At 40.2% G+C, this 13,307-nt stretch overlaps 1 protein-coding gene across 1 annotated transcript in view; it reads right to left on the reverse strand.

Annotated features, from left to right (window-relative positions):
* The window catches only part of FBXO10 (F-box protein 10), a 286,312-nt gene that overhangs the window by 55,216 nt on the left and 217,789 nt on the right, over window positions 1-13,307 (reverse strand). Inside the window, exons 9-10 of the mRNA XM_029603080.1 lie at window positions 4,862-5,137; window positions 728-1,038 (exon numbers count right to left, since the gene is read on the reverse strand). Of these exons, the coding sequence (XP_029458940.1) occupies window positions 728-1,038; window positions 4,862-5,137 (587 nt within the window). The remainder of the gene's footprint in view (window positions 1-727; window positions 1,039-4,861; window positions 5,138-13,307) is intronic.

Below are 13,307 nucleotides of genomic sequence, written 5' to 3' on the forward strand. Positions count from 1 at the left end.
GTTAAACAATTTTTGTTAAATTTTGTACAAGGTGAAAATCACCTCAAGACTCCTATTAACCCGCGATGCTAACGGCTTCGCGGAAAAAAGAAGACTGAAGAGAGACCCCTGTGGCAGGGAATATCATAGCATGCTGGGCATGCTCAGTAGGCACTCCGGTGCCATTCAAAAGTTTCATAGAAACTTTTAAAGAAGTTTTCCGTACATAGGGCTCCATTACTCATGTCACCCCATATGTGAGGACTAGCATCCTGCTTGTCCTGGGATAATAATGATGCTCTCTGAGCTTTTGTAAGAATGGCCTTAAAGCCATATATGTAATAAAACTACCAGTGTAATAAAACTACCGGTTTAAGTACCTTGGTACAATTGGTCATGAACTACTTCACTAAATAACTATGTCTAATGATATATTGTAACCGAACCTTTGACAGCACCTGTTAGAATGTACTATTGTACACTTTTACCTACATTAAATATGTGCCTACATGTTAACCGTTGTGATGGTATTTAACTTAGCAACGGTATAAATAAATAAAATAAATATGGATTTAAAGTAATTATTAGGATATATGCTGTGTCTATTTTTCTTATTCTCTATACAGCTTCTTATAGAAACTGGGCTCCTGCTCTCTTGAGTACATAGAATAACCATCTGTGAAATACAATTAAATTCTGCTGGGAAAAACAAAGAACTAAAGAGTAGCCAGGATAAATCACTACACACCTTCATGTCTGCGGTCTGTAATAGCTGCAGGCCGCACCCGTGGTTTCCCAGGACGTCGTTTTCAATGACGATCCCATCCCCCTTGGAGGAAATGCCATGGCTGCTATTGTCGTAGATGCCATTTCCGCGCAGCTCCACCCTGCACCCTGTCTCAATAAGGACGCCAGACAAACTATTGCAAGAGATGCTGTTGTTTGCGATGCGTGTCAGCTGGGTGCTCTGAAATATTGCAACCCCACTATCCTGGTTGGCATGGATGGCATTGGCGATTATGTTCAGAGCCTCGCTGCTCTTGATGTACAAACCAGCAGCTGTTAAGAGAGAAAAATAAATCGTACAAACACTGTGGCAGTAACAAGAGTCTCTCATATAATACACAAAACTAGGCTGCACTGAAAATACAAATTGTAAGGTCAGAAAGCTAAGAGGTAGAGTCTAAAAGCCTTGTGCATTCAAAAATGGCCACATGTGCTACATGAATTTTAGATAGCTGGAAGAGGGCACTCCAGAGGCAGGGCCACCACTGATGTATATAACTTTGCTGTAGCAATTTGGTAGGCACAGGATGGGGGAGAGAGAGATTCTTTATAAGAGTAGGGCGCATGTACTTTTACCCACAGACAGGGTAAACAATTCTCAGACAGGCAAACTACACAAGTAAAATGCTTTTTACCCTCGCATATCCCTTTGAAAATTGGCCTTTAAACACCCTCCCACTGAGAGAAGCTATTGAACAGAGGAGAAAGATACTGCGGATTCTTTATCCTGATTCGACAGATTTTTATCCATGAAAAATATTTCTATTTTCTTGCCATCATAGAAAAATATATCTTGCATCTTGATATTTCAAAAGACACTTCCAGGGATAACAAAGAAAACATATTGTGTGCCAAGGCCCTTTGGCAACACCATACAAACAGGTTACGTTTCATCTGTGGGCTCTGACAACATTGGGGAAGATGCACAGTGTGAGGCCCAAGAAGCGCACTTCCCTACAGCAAAAATCACCAGTCTAATATAAAAGTAACAGAAGTAACATTAGCTTTTTAAACATGGCTCACATCCAGACTTTCCAGTGATACAGAGCCTGCTCGAAGTTCTTCGGTATCTCCCTGTTTGTATTTTTCATGGGCCTAATAGTAGATCTTAGATATCAGTAGAAAAGCCTCAATGGATTTTTTTCCAAAATGTCTCAGAAATACTTCTTCAATATTTCTCCCTGGGGATTTGGGAACATTTAAGAATCTCAGGTTAAGATCTTTGCTGATGTTTACCAGGTTTTCAAATTTAAGTCTCCGAGCCATGTCATCTTTTAAGTAAAGAGGGATGAACATCTGAAGCTCAGAAACCTGAGTCATAAGAACATCAGAATTGCCAGGCTGGGTCAGTCCAAGATCCATCGGGCCCAGCATCATCTATATGTGTCAAATCCAAATCAGAAGTATCTTTATCAACCGATAGTTGATCTAATTCTTGTATCTCACAACCAGGGCTAAGCACTGGCTTTCCCCAAGTCTACCTGGCTAATAACTCTTTATTTCAGGAATTTGTCCAATCTTCTTTTGAAAACCCCCCCCCCCCCCCATGTTAGTTGCCTTGACCATATCCTCTGGCAACAGTTTCCATAGCTTGACTGTGCGCTGAGTGAAAAAAATACTTCCTATGATTGATTGATTGATTGATTTATTTATTTATTTATTTAATTTATTTATTTGCTTTTTTATACCGACATTCAATTCAAAATATCACACCGGTTTACATTGAAACAAATTGTCAACAAATATTATTGAAGACCTAATACAGTATAACAGTTGAAAAACAGCATGTGGAATAAGGAAAAAAAAAACCCCAACTAATAATTATCAATAAATTAAACATAGAACTATATAAGATAATAAGCTAACATTACGAAACCAAAATTCAGTATCTCATTGATAATAAAGGGAACAAAACCGTGTATAAGGGGAAGAAATCTATCGAGTTTATTGGGGGAAAGCTTTGATAAAAAGCCATGTTTTAAGGTTTTTTCTAAAGGTGGATGTGGAGGGTTCAGTCCTTAGTGGTGGTGGAAGTGAGTTCCATAGAGTAGGACCAATTATAGAGGGGACTCGATTTATAGTAGCTGTTTTGAGCATTTTTTTTGCTGTAGGGAATAGAGAGTAAACCAGTGTCTGTAGAACGAAGATTTCTAGTAGAAATACAATGATAAAGTGGTTTTTGTAACCAAGATGAGTCATCATCGTACAATGCTTTATGAATATGCATAAGTATCTTATATTTGTTTTAAATCTGCCGGTTGCTAGTTTCATGGAGAGTTCCCTAATCCTATTGCTGTTTGAAAGGGTAAATATCTGTTCCCTAGTTACCTTTTCCACCCTTCTCATGATTTTATAAATCTCAATCATATCCCCTCTCAGTTTTCTCTTTTCCAAGATAAAGAACCCTAACCTGTTTAATCTTTTCCCATAAGGGAGCTTGTCCATCTGCTATCATTTTTGTCACTCTTTTCTACAGCTTTCAATCTTGCTACGTGGCCCCTTAAGATACTGCCCTGGGAAAACATTTCCAGCAGTATTTCTCTAAATGAAGTGGTAGACTCCTCTATTCTCTTAGAAACGGACTGTTCACTAGACATTATTGCAAACCAAAGAGTATCTAAAGTTACAACCTTTGGCCTTAACAAGGCTTCACCTTCCATTGCCTCAGGTACAAACTTACAGGGACATTTACTGAGCCATGATATTTTATCACAGGAGGGGCCAAATATCATGGAGGGGGGGGGATGTCCCTGCAATATTTGGCCCCTTCCCAACAAATTAGCATGGATGTGCCACAGTGTGTTTTTTTTTATCGTGGCAAAAAACATGCAACAAATAAATCACACCAGGGTACCTTATTTTCATTGTGATGGCAGCCCAGCTCAGATGGGGCTTCCATCACTGAAAGGGCCAGTAGCCCAAAAAGGACCTTCGCCATCCCCCCCTCCCTGCACTGGGCCTCCAGGAATTAATACACACCTTTTTGCAAACACACAGCAACGGCCCTTTCCCTCCCCCCTCTCTTTCAAAGCCAAAAATGACCCATGAGAAAGGATAGCCCCCCCCCCATCCTCCCACAGCCACCCAATCCCAATCCCCCTTCCAAATAACAAAAACCTTGGTGTCTAGTGTCCCACCCAAACCCCCACCCCTACCCCAAAAAGTAGAACCCTGGGGGTCTGGCTGGTAGATCCCCCTCCCCTCCTCTCCCCCCAATACCTTGCAAAAGCATTTTCGATAGCTTGCTTGTGAGCTCGGGGCACCCCCTAGCCTCAGGCCTGGTTGGCGTCAGTATTCAAAATGGCACCGACCTGACCTTGTCTCTATCGCATGATGGGGCAAGGTCGGGTTGGCACCATTTTTAATAATGGCACCAATCTGGCCTGGAGCAACGGGGTGCCCCAGGGCCCCCCAGCAACTATCAAAGAGCCTTTTGCAAGGTTCTGGGGGTTATGGGGTGGGATGGGTTTTACAATCCCCTCAGGATGCTACGCTCTGGGTTAGTGGGGTGGGGGGGACACTAGAGACAAGAGTTTTCTTTTTTATTTGGAAAGGGGTTGGGATGGACAAAGGGGGAAGGAGTGGGGGTGGTGGGGGGCTATCCTTTCTCTGGAGTCACTTTTGGCTTTGAAGGGGAGGGAGTTGGAAATCTTTGTTTATATCATGTGATAAATGGCAGTTAACGGGCGTTAAATTATGTTTACCACATGATATTGCCATAGTGTGACTTAGTAAATGCTCCTGCAAGACTGGTGGGTTCCTTTCTCCAAGACTCACATCCAATTCCCTCAAGTTCAGTAGATGTGTTGCAAGGAAAAATGCAAGCAATCAGTGCACCAAGAGACATAGGGGAAGTAACCAATCCATGAGAACCAAGATGAACTCTGATGGGGGCCACTTAGGTCCCACCACTGCCAAGGAGAGTTAGCCATGCCAGCCTTCAAAACTTAGTGCACTTTAATGAATTGTCCCCTAACTTGGATGAATTAACACAAGAATATAATGTAGCACGACCACCATAGTTTGCACAGTGTGTATCTCCATATCTGATGACTGGAGCAGGGGCCGGACCTGAAGCTTTAAGGAATACACTCACCTCCATTGTGGTTGATGCTGTTGGACTCTATAAGTGCTACAATTATGGGCCTCCTGGAGGTGAAACGATCATCCTCACTGTCCAAATCATTTTCCCAGTTGGCAGCTTCTCCTTCATCGTTGAAATTTTCATTGCTCCCTTGGTTAGCAAGGTAATCGTTTGCATCATCTTTGCGGCAAAAGACAGCTACCCCGTAGATGCTGTTGTGGCCAATCTGGTTGCTTGTGATGTGAGGGAGGCTGGACGACATAATCCACACGCCACAGCCTTTGTTACCTAGGGATAAAAACCCAGCAGGGGATCTGTTTAGTTAGCAAATGCATTTATTTATTTAATTCTTTTTACTATACCGATATTCAAGACCAGGTCTTATTGTACCAGTTCACATCAAACAGGGGTAAACCAGCGATACATGAGAAAGTTACAAAAAACAAGGGTGATGAATTCAGGACAACTATGAAAGGAGAATAGCTTAACATAGGACTAAATAAGTGTTAACAAGGAATTAAATCGAATAACTTAGCGTGAGTGCGGACTAAGTTAATGATCTAATAGGTCATCAGTTATGGAACAGAAAGGGAGCAATTATCCCCTTTTAAATTCTTAAAAATTTTAACCCTGGTAATGCACACCATTGGCTAGCTAGCACTGATGTTTTACTGAAAGCTGATGAGCAACAAATCACACAGCACCACCAGCACCTGTTCTCTCAGGACATCTCACCCTATGCAGCGCCTTCACCAATCCTCCATGTGGCAGAACTTGTGTAGTCAGAAACACTACAACCTTTCAGTGCGCAAAGGCAGAGCTAGACTTTTACATGAAAAAGTTCTTAGACCTAAAGGAAGGCTAAAGACAAGGCTGAAGAACTACATCGATTTAAAGGAACTAAAATCCAAATCATTCTTGATTGAAATGTGACTTCAGGACAGTATGAAACTTCACCTTGTTTTGTTTATTTAATAATGTATTCATTTAATACATTCCTATACTGCATAACAGTAAAAAACAATAAAGTGGTTTACAGCACAACGTTCATAATCATATATGTAAACAAAGGCGAACATAAATAACATTGAAAGTAATTTAAAACAATACCATCTTAAAACAAAAGCCATCATAATTAATTAACAATTAGCCTGCTAGTGAAACCCATTCCTCGTCTCCTTCCAACAAAAACTAAATGTAAAAATCAATTGCAACTCTGGCAGATATTAACAGGGAGGATAACTTTCAAAATTGCTTGCATGTGCCCATGTACGCAACAATACCCTCTCAAAGAAAATAAACCTAAACACCGGAGTTCCCCAAGGCTCAGCACTATCCACAACACTCTTTAACATCTACCTTCTTCCGATATGTCACCTCCTTGATGACACTTCCTATATGCAGACGATATCCAAATTCTAATTCTAATAATTAACACAATATAGGAAACCTACAAAAAACAGTCACCTACATCACCAAAATAACCGACATGAAACTCATAATAAATATAGAAAAGACAGAAATTATTATCTTGGATAGAAAAAAAAGAAGCCATCACCCCCTCCTCTTTTAAAAATGGAGAACCCAGAAACAGCAATTACACCAGTCACGCATGCTCGCAACTTAGGGATCATCATCGACAGTGAACTATCTTTCAAGAATCATATCACTACTAAAATCAAGGAGGGATACCACAAACTACTAACACTAAGACAACTAAAACCTTTCCTAACCCCAGACGACTTCAGAACAGTCCTACAACTACTCATTTTCTCCAATCTGGACTACTGCAATTCATTATTACTCAGTTTACCACTCTCCACCATCCACCCACTACAAATCTTACAAAACGCAGCTGGAAGAATCCTCACTGGAACAAAAAAACATGAGCATATTACCCCAATTCTGATATCACTACATTGGCTCCCAATAACATTACAAATAGAGTATAAAATACTGACCCTATTACACAAATTAGTACATGAAGGACAAACTGACTGGTTAAAAACAAAGATAAGACTCCACACACCGCAACGAAACCTCCGCTCAACCAATAAAGGCCTCCTGAAAATTCCACCTGTACGACCTAAACAACTAACCTCAACCCACAATAGAGCCATTACTCTCGGAAGCCCCAAATTCTGGAACACACTGCCAACAGAACTAAGAACACAAATGAACTTAAAAACCTTCAAGAAAGAACTAAAAACCTGGTTATTCACCAAAGTCTACCAAAACGACAAAGGAAATCCCTCCTAAACCTTATGATCCGGTAAAACTCCTGCAACCACGTGAAAATTTATAACCAACATTGTTTACGCACACCTGGAATATGTACTAAAATGCCCCTACATGTGCACTAACTCATTATACTACCATGCTTCTGGACATTAATACCTACAACACGGAGATGTACTTTTAAGTCTTACTTGCACTTATAATACCTATTCGTGCTCACAAATCCTGTATGTATTTTGCAACATCTGTATGCACTAACTCTTAGATAGCAAATAAACTCTGTATAGCTCTATCAGTCGAATAACGTAAACCGTTGTGATGGCGAAACCGATCAACAGTATATAAAACTCGACAAATAAATAAATAAATAGTGTCTCTACCAATTTTATAAAAATATGCGCAAATATTTTATGCACATAATAACCCAGAACAAAGGGCCCGATTTTAAAAAGCATTTACATGCTTAAAATTAGATTTTACACATGTAAATGCACTTTACCTGTGTAATTGGGCTTTTGAAAATTGCTACAATATATGCTTTGAATTGTCCATAGGACACACTTTATGCACACAAATGGCTTTTTAAAATTGCTGCGATAGTATGTTACATTTACACATATAACTCCTTGTAAAATTATTCTTTTACTGAGGAGGCAGGTATTTTATGAAGGATGCACATACTCCACTTTTGAAAATACTTGAGCACATGCTTGGAAATCACCCAATCACCCACATCTTCATCTGTTCACCTTAATACTCCAGCACTGCACCCTGAATCCCCAACAGTTCATCCAGACCTACCACCCAAAAACTATAGACAAAAGACAAATGCGATTTCAATTGGGTGAGTCAATTAGCAGGTGTAAAGTGTATAGACAAGTTCAGTAATACATGTGAACAATCTTCAGAGGGATAGCCATTTTAGTCTGGTGTAGCAAAAATGACAGGAGTCGAATGGCACCTTATAGACTAACCAATTTATTAAAGCATGAGTTTCAAGGACAGAATCCACTTCGTCAGATGCATGAGGAGATGTACAAAAGATGGGTAAAATACATACAAAACAGAGAGAAAGCACTGGATTAGGAAGGACATGGTGTGGAGAGAGTGTTAATAGCATTATAGTATGGCCTACTGACAACTGAGGTAAGTGTGAAAAGACAGAATGATCTGCTAACAGTTAAGTTCATAGATAGTTGTAGTGAGTCATGAAGCCATTGTCTCTGTTCAGACCTAAGGTAATGGTGTTAAGTTTTTTAATGAGTTCTAATTCAGCAGTTTCATGCTGAAGTGCTCCTCTGAAGTTTCTCTGTAGCAGTATAGCAACCTTAAGGTCAGATAGAGAATGTCCTGGAAGGTTAAAATGTTCTCCTACTGGTTTCTGAATGTTGCCATTTCTAATGTCAGATTTATGTCCATTTATTCTTTTCCTTATAGATTGTCCTATGTATGTAGACCACAGAGGGACATTACTGGTAGGTGATGGCATCTATTACATTGGAAGAAGAGCAGGTGTATGAGCCCCTGATGTTGTAGTTTATGATGTGGTTGGGTCCTGTGTTGGTGGTTGTCTAGGTTAGTATGTGGCAGAGTTAGCATCTGGGTTTCTGACAGAGTCTGGTTCCAGAAATCCAAATGCCAACTCTTTCCACATATTAACCCAGAAACATCATCACTACGAACGTCGGTATATTAAAAGTTGTTAAATAAATAAAATAAATCAATCACAGGACCCAACAAGAAACCCCACTCCTCCTCCATCTGACACCATTACCTTAGGCAAAGGGGTCTTCCAAAAGCTTTTCTGGATACTTTTGAGAGACTTATCAATGTCCACAAGCTCTGTGAACCATAGGGATAGTGTCCTGTTTCACAGAGAAACCACAAGTTGCCTACTAGGCAATGGATTGTATCTCAGCCAGAAACCATAAACTTGTAAAGGCAGCCATCTTGGATTGACTGGGACTATTATGTCATTGAATTTCATATTGAGATCTTGACTACAAACACTTATTCAGACTCTTCATGAACTGACTACCTGATGGCTGGAACTGGAGCATCATACCACAGTTCCAAGATTGTGGAACTGACTGTCCTAAAACAATTTTGCAATGTCCTGCCAAGGGTTCTCTGAGAATGAGTACATAGACATTGCATGGAGACTGTGGAGACTTGAAGTTAAAAGGAAACTACCTCTCCGTTAAACTGGATTGTGAAATGGAGAGAAAGGAGTGGCTTCTGGATACCAGCGATCCTTCTCCTATAGTAAATCAGCCTCTGATAGTCAGAGAAGGGGAACACAGGAGAAGACAGGTCTCCCTTCTTTCACCTCAGGATATGGAGGTAGGGCTAGAGAATTGTCCATAAAATCCAAAATAGAATCCAGAATGCCAGACGGTGATCCAAGACAGCAAACAACAGGAAGGGAACTGAGTCAGCTGAAGGGGACTCAGGCTTATGTTGTTATATGTTATACTTGTAGCATGCCATGCCATATCACCAAAGTATGTTCTTTTATGGACTGTGATGATGCTCTGTCTTACTAAGCAGAGGCATGGCTAACCACCTGGGAACCATTTGTGTGCACTTACCGTATGCAATTGGGTGACAGTAATGCACAAGTACTAATTGACTCTGTATGCAGTCAAATCCTAGCCCTTCGAACACCTGGTTAGCCTTGAACTCATTAGCCTGATAACCTTGTACATGTTTCCTGCATACATGAGAATGCTAGATTTTAGCCTCATAGTACAAGTACAATCATAGATAAATGATTACTAAGCTCTCTGGAACTCTATCCCACCAGATTACTCTATCCCACCAGATTACTAAGCTCTCTGGAACTCTATCCCACCAGACTTAAGACAGGAGCCATGCTCTCTAACATTTAGGAAAAGACTAAAAACTTGGCTTACTCTCTGGAACTCTATCCCACCAGATTACTCTATCCCACCAGATTACTAAGCTCTCTGGAACTCTATCCCACCAGACTTAAGACAGGAGCCATGCTCTCTAACATTTAGGAAAAGACTAAAAACTTGGCTTTTCAAAAAAGCATTTCCAAGCCCTGAATATAACCTTCACGCAACAGCACAACTGGATCTAAATTCTGTGTTATATTTATTCATATTCTCTGTCATACTTAGCCTTCTAGATACATAGGTTCCATCTCACTGTGATATACCGCCACATTTATTCGCATAGTCTTATTTACTCATCTTGTTACTCTTTTACATTAATTGGCTGAAATGTAAATATTGCTCTGTTCCTTTATCTCCCCTCTTCCAGTTCCAAGTTAATTTTCCCTGTTTTTTTGTAACTTTCTCACATCCTTTTCTGATTCCCTGTATTTAAAGTTCAAGGTTTTTATTGAGAATATTGTTATTACGCTACGTTATGCCTTTCACACTTTGTTAATTGTAAACCGGGTTGATGTGATGCCTGTCATGAAACTCGGTATAACAAAAACAATAAATAAATAAAAATAAAAATAAAAAATGACCATTCTGTCCTTTTAAGGGTCAGCACAATGGAAAATATTTCCTTCTCAGTAGTACTGGGGAAGGACTGGCAGCAGTTTGTAAGAATCGTAACTGCTGCAGCCCGCTGAGCCAAAAGAAGAATCCCCTGAGACTAAATTAGAGGAGATTTTTCCCTTCAAGAACCCTACTTTATTCAAGAACCTGGTTCTGAAAGACTACAAGGGAAAGGCAGCTAGCTAGACAAGAAGATGTGCCTAGAACCCTCAAGCTCTGGAGATGGTGCCTTTGGGGGAAGAAATAAAAAAGGGGGAGTGGGAACCCAGAAAGACTTCACCCCACTTAGGAAACACCCCACTGTGTAGATCAAAGGAACGATGAAACCCTAAGCTGAGCAAATCACCTCCCAGTGCAAGTAAACAGTCAAGGGACAGATGATCAAAGGACTAAGTCACTTCCCCATTTTGAGGTTCATGACAAAATTCTCTACCAGATGGTCCTGAATCTCCAGACTAAGGGCCTCATTTACTAACCATTTTTCCTATAGACACAGAATGGGAGAAAAGCCTTAGTAAAGCAGGTCCTAAAACAATTATTAAACAAATGGTTATCCCTAAGTCATATTGATGGGAGAGAATTAAACTGGTTTATTCTGTCTCATCCCCAGGACAAAGGGGCAGGAAAAAGACTCTGGACATATAAGTGATTAGGTGAAATAGCTGATTGTTCTGCCTCTTTGGCAAACAAAAAAAAGAGAAAGAAAACAAAATACACTCAAGCAAGCCTGGCAGCCAAGCCAAATATGAGCTTGCGGGCCCACTGCTCCCCCCAAATTTTAAAACCATACAAATACATAGTGGCGGATTGCTGCCCTCCCCTCCTCCCTACTGGTTAAGCCAAACATACTTCCGGTCCATGCCTCTTCCCCCTTTCCCCCTCTGGCATCCTCTACAGTGCCAGTAGGTTCATATCACGATCTCAGTGGCTTCCAGCATTGCTTTAGCTTTAGTCTTAGCCAGATAAGTTATTTATTTATTTATTTTTATTTATTTAAGTTTTTTATATACCAACATTCAAGACAGTAGTCCCATCATGCTGGTTCACAAGAAACAGGGGTGCAGTTATAATAAAACTTTACAATTTGAACAATAGTGCAGAAAAGCAGTTACATATAACAAGGAATCAATAACTTGGAGTGAGAAGGAAAATGGAGATCAGATAATTATATATAAGTATGAATAACATTGTATAAATAACATTGTAAGAGGTGGCTATTAACGCTAATACTAGCGAAGCGAGTTGATTGATGGGAGTTAAATAATGTTGGAGTTAGGAAAGGCCTGCGTGAACAGCCACGTCTTGAGTTTTTTCTTGAATGTTGAAATGCTGGGTTCCATTCTGAGATCCGGGGGAATGGAGTTCCATAAAGTTGGACCGGCTGTGGAGAATGCCCGATCTCTATTTAATTTATTTATTTGAGTTATATTCCACCTTTCAGACACTTCAAAACAGATTACATTCAGATACTGTATTCATTATCTGGGTTTTTAAATATTGGTCTCAAATGAGTTTTTAATTATTGGATATATTATTCATCAGAGGTTTTGAAATATTTTCTTTTTATTTGTATGGTTTTACTGTTATGATTGATACTTTATATTTCTTGATTTTATTACCTGATGTTTTATAAAGAATTGTGATATTTTTGATTTTCCATTGTTGTATTGCATACAAATGCTGTCTTTTTGCAGTTTCCAGTTCAGTTTTTGCCTGCATGTTCCTATTTAGACATTATCTGCTAAACTTTAAAACCCATGCGTGCGCGTCCATGTGCACGTGGTTCCCGGTGCGCACACATGGATGCACCGATTTTGTAAGATGTGCGTGTCACTGTATGCATGTTATAAAATCCGATGCCCGCGCGCACATGCACGACGATTTTGTATCGGCGCATGCATGTGCGTGCGGGTGCCCCACTCGTGCAAGTGCGGGGGGGGGATTTTTGTAAAAACTGCGCAGCAACACACGTAGGCCTACCCCAGTTCCCAAACCTTAACCCTATCCTGCCTCTCTCCTCCCCGACCTTTAAACCCCACCTACCTACCCTAATTCTTTTTGTCGTTGAACAAATTTAAGAATTTGAGTAAGATAATTTCTAAATAGATCCTTCGGGGAAATCAATTTAAGGTAAGGAAAGTTCAGAACCCTGAAGTTCAAAATTCTCAAGGAGTTTTCCATATTTTCTAATTTCTTGGAATAAATAACATCAGATTGGACCAGCTTGTTCTGAACCAATTCAACAGACAAAACTCGTAAATCCAACTCTCTCAATTTAGAGTCAAAAGAGGTAATTTGAGATTCCATTGACTGCACCCTGGTATTATTTAAAGATGAAATAGCTTTTTCAAGCGATGTCAGGGCATTCCAAATGGAATCTAAAGTTATCACTGAAGGTTTGACCAAAGAAGATTGCAAAAACGAGCATACCTTAGATTCTCACTCTCCTATTTCCATGAGGCTCCCATTCCAGCCACAGGTAAAATCAAGGCTTCCAAGGGGCCCGTGCAATCCTGCAAACGGGGATTCTCCAAACGTGGCATCAATATGGCGTCCTTTTTTGGGGCGTCAGACCTTTGTTCTCGGAGCGATTCTGTTACCTCTGGATATAATTGTTCTATGGTGCTTGAATCACGTGCTGTAAACGGTGACAATGGTGTCGTCGGCACACTGGGGCTTAAAGA

The sequence above is a fragment of the Rhinatrema bivittatum genome, chromosome 1 (assembly GCF_901001135.1).
Source record: "Rhinatrema bivittatum chromosome 1, aRhiBiv1.1, whole genome shotgun sequence".
NCBI lineage: Eukaryota > Metazoa > Chordata > Amphibia > Gymnophiona > Rhinatrematidae > Rhinatrema > Rhinatrema bivittatum.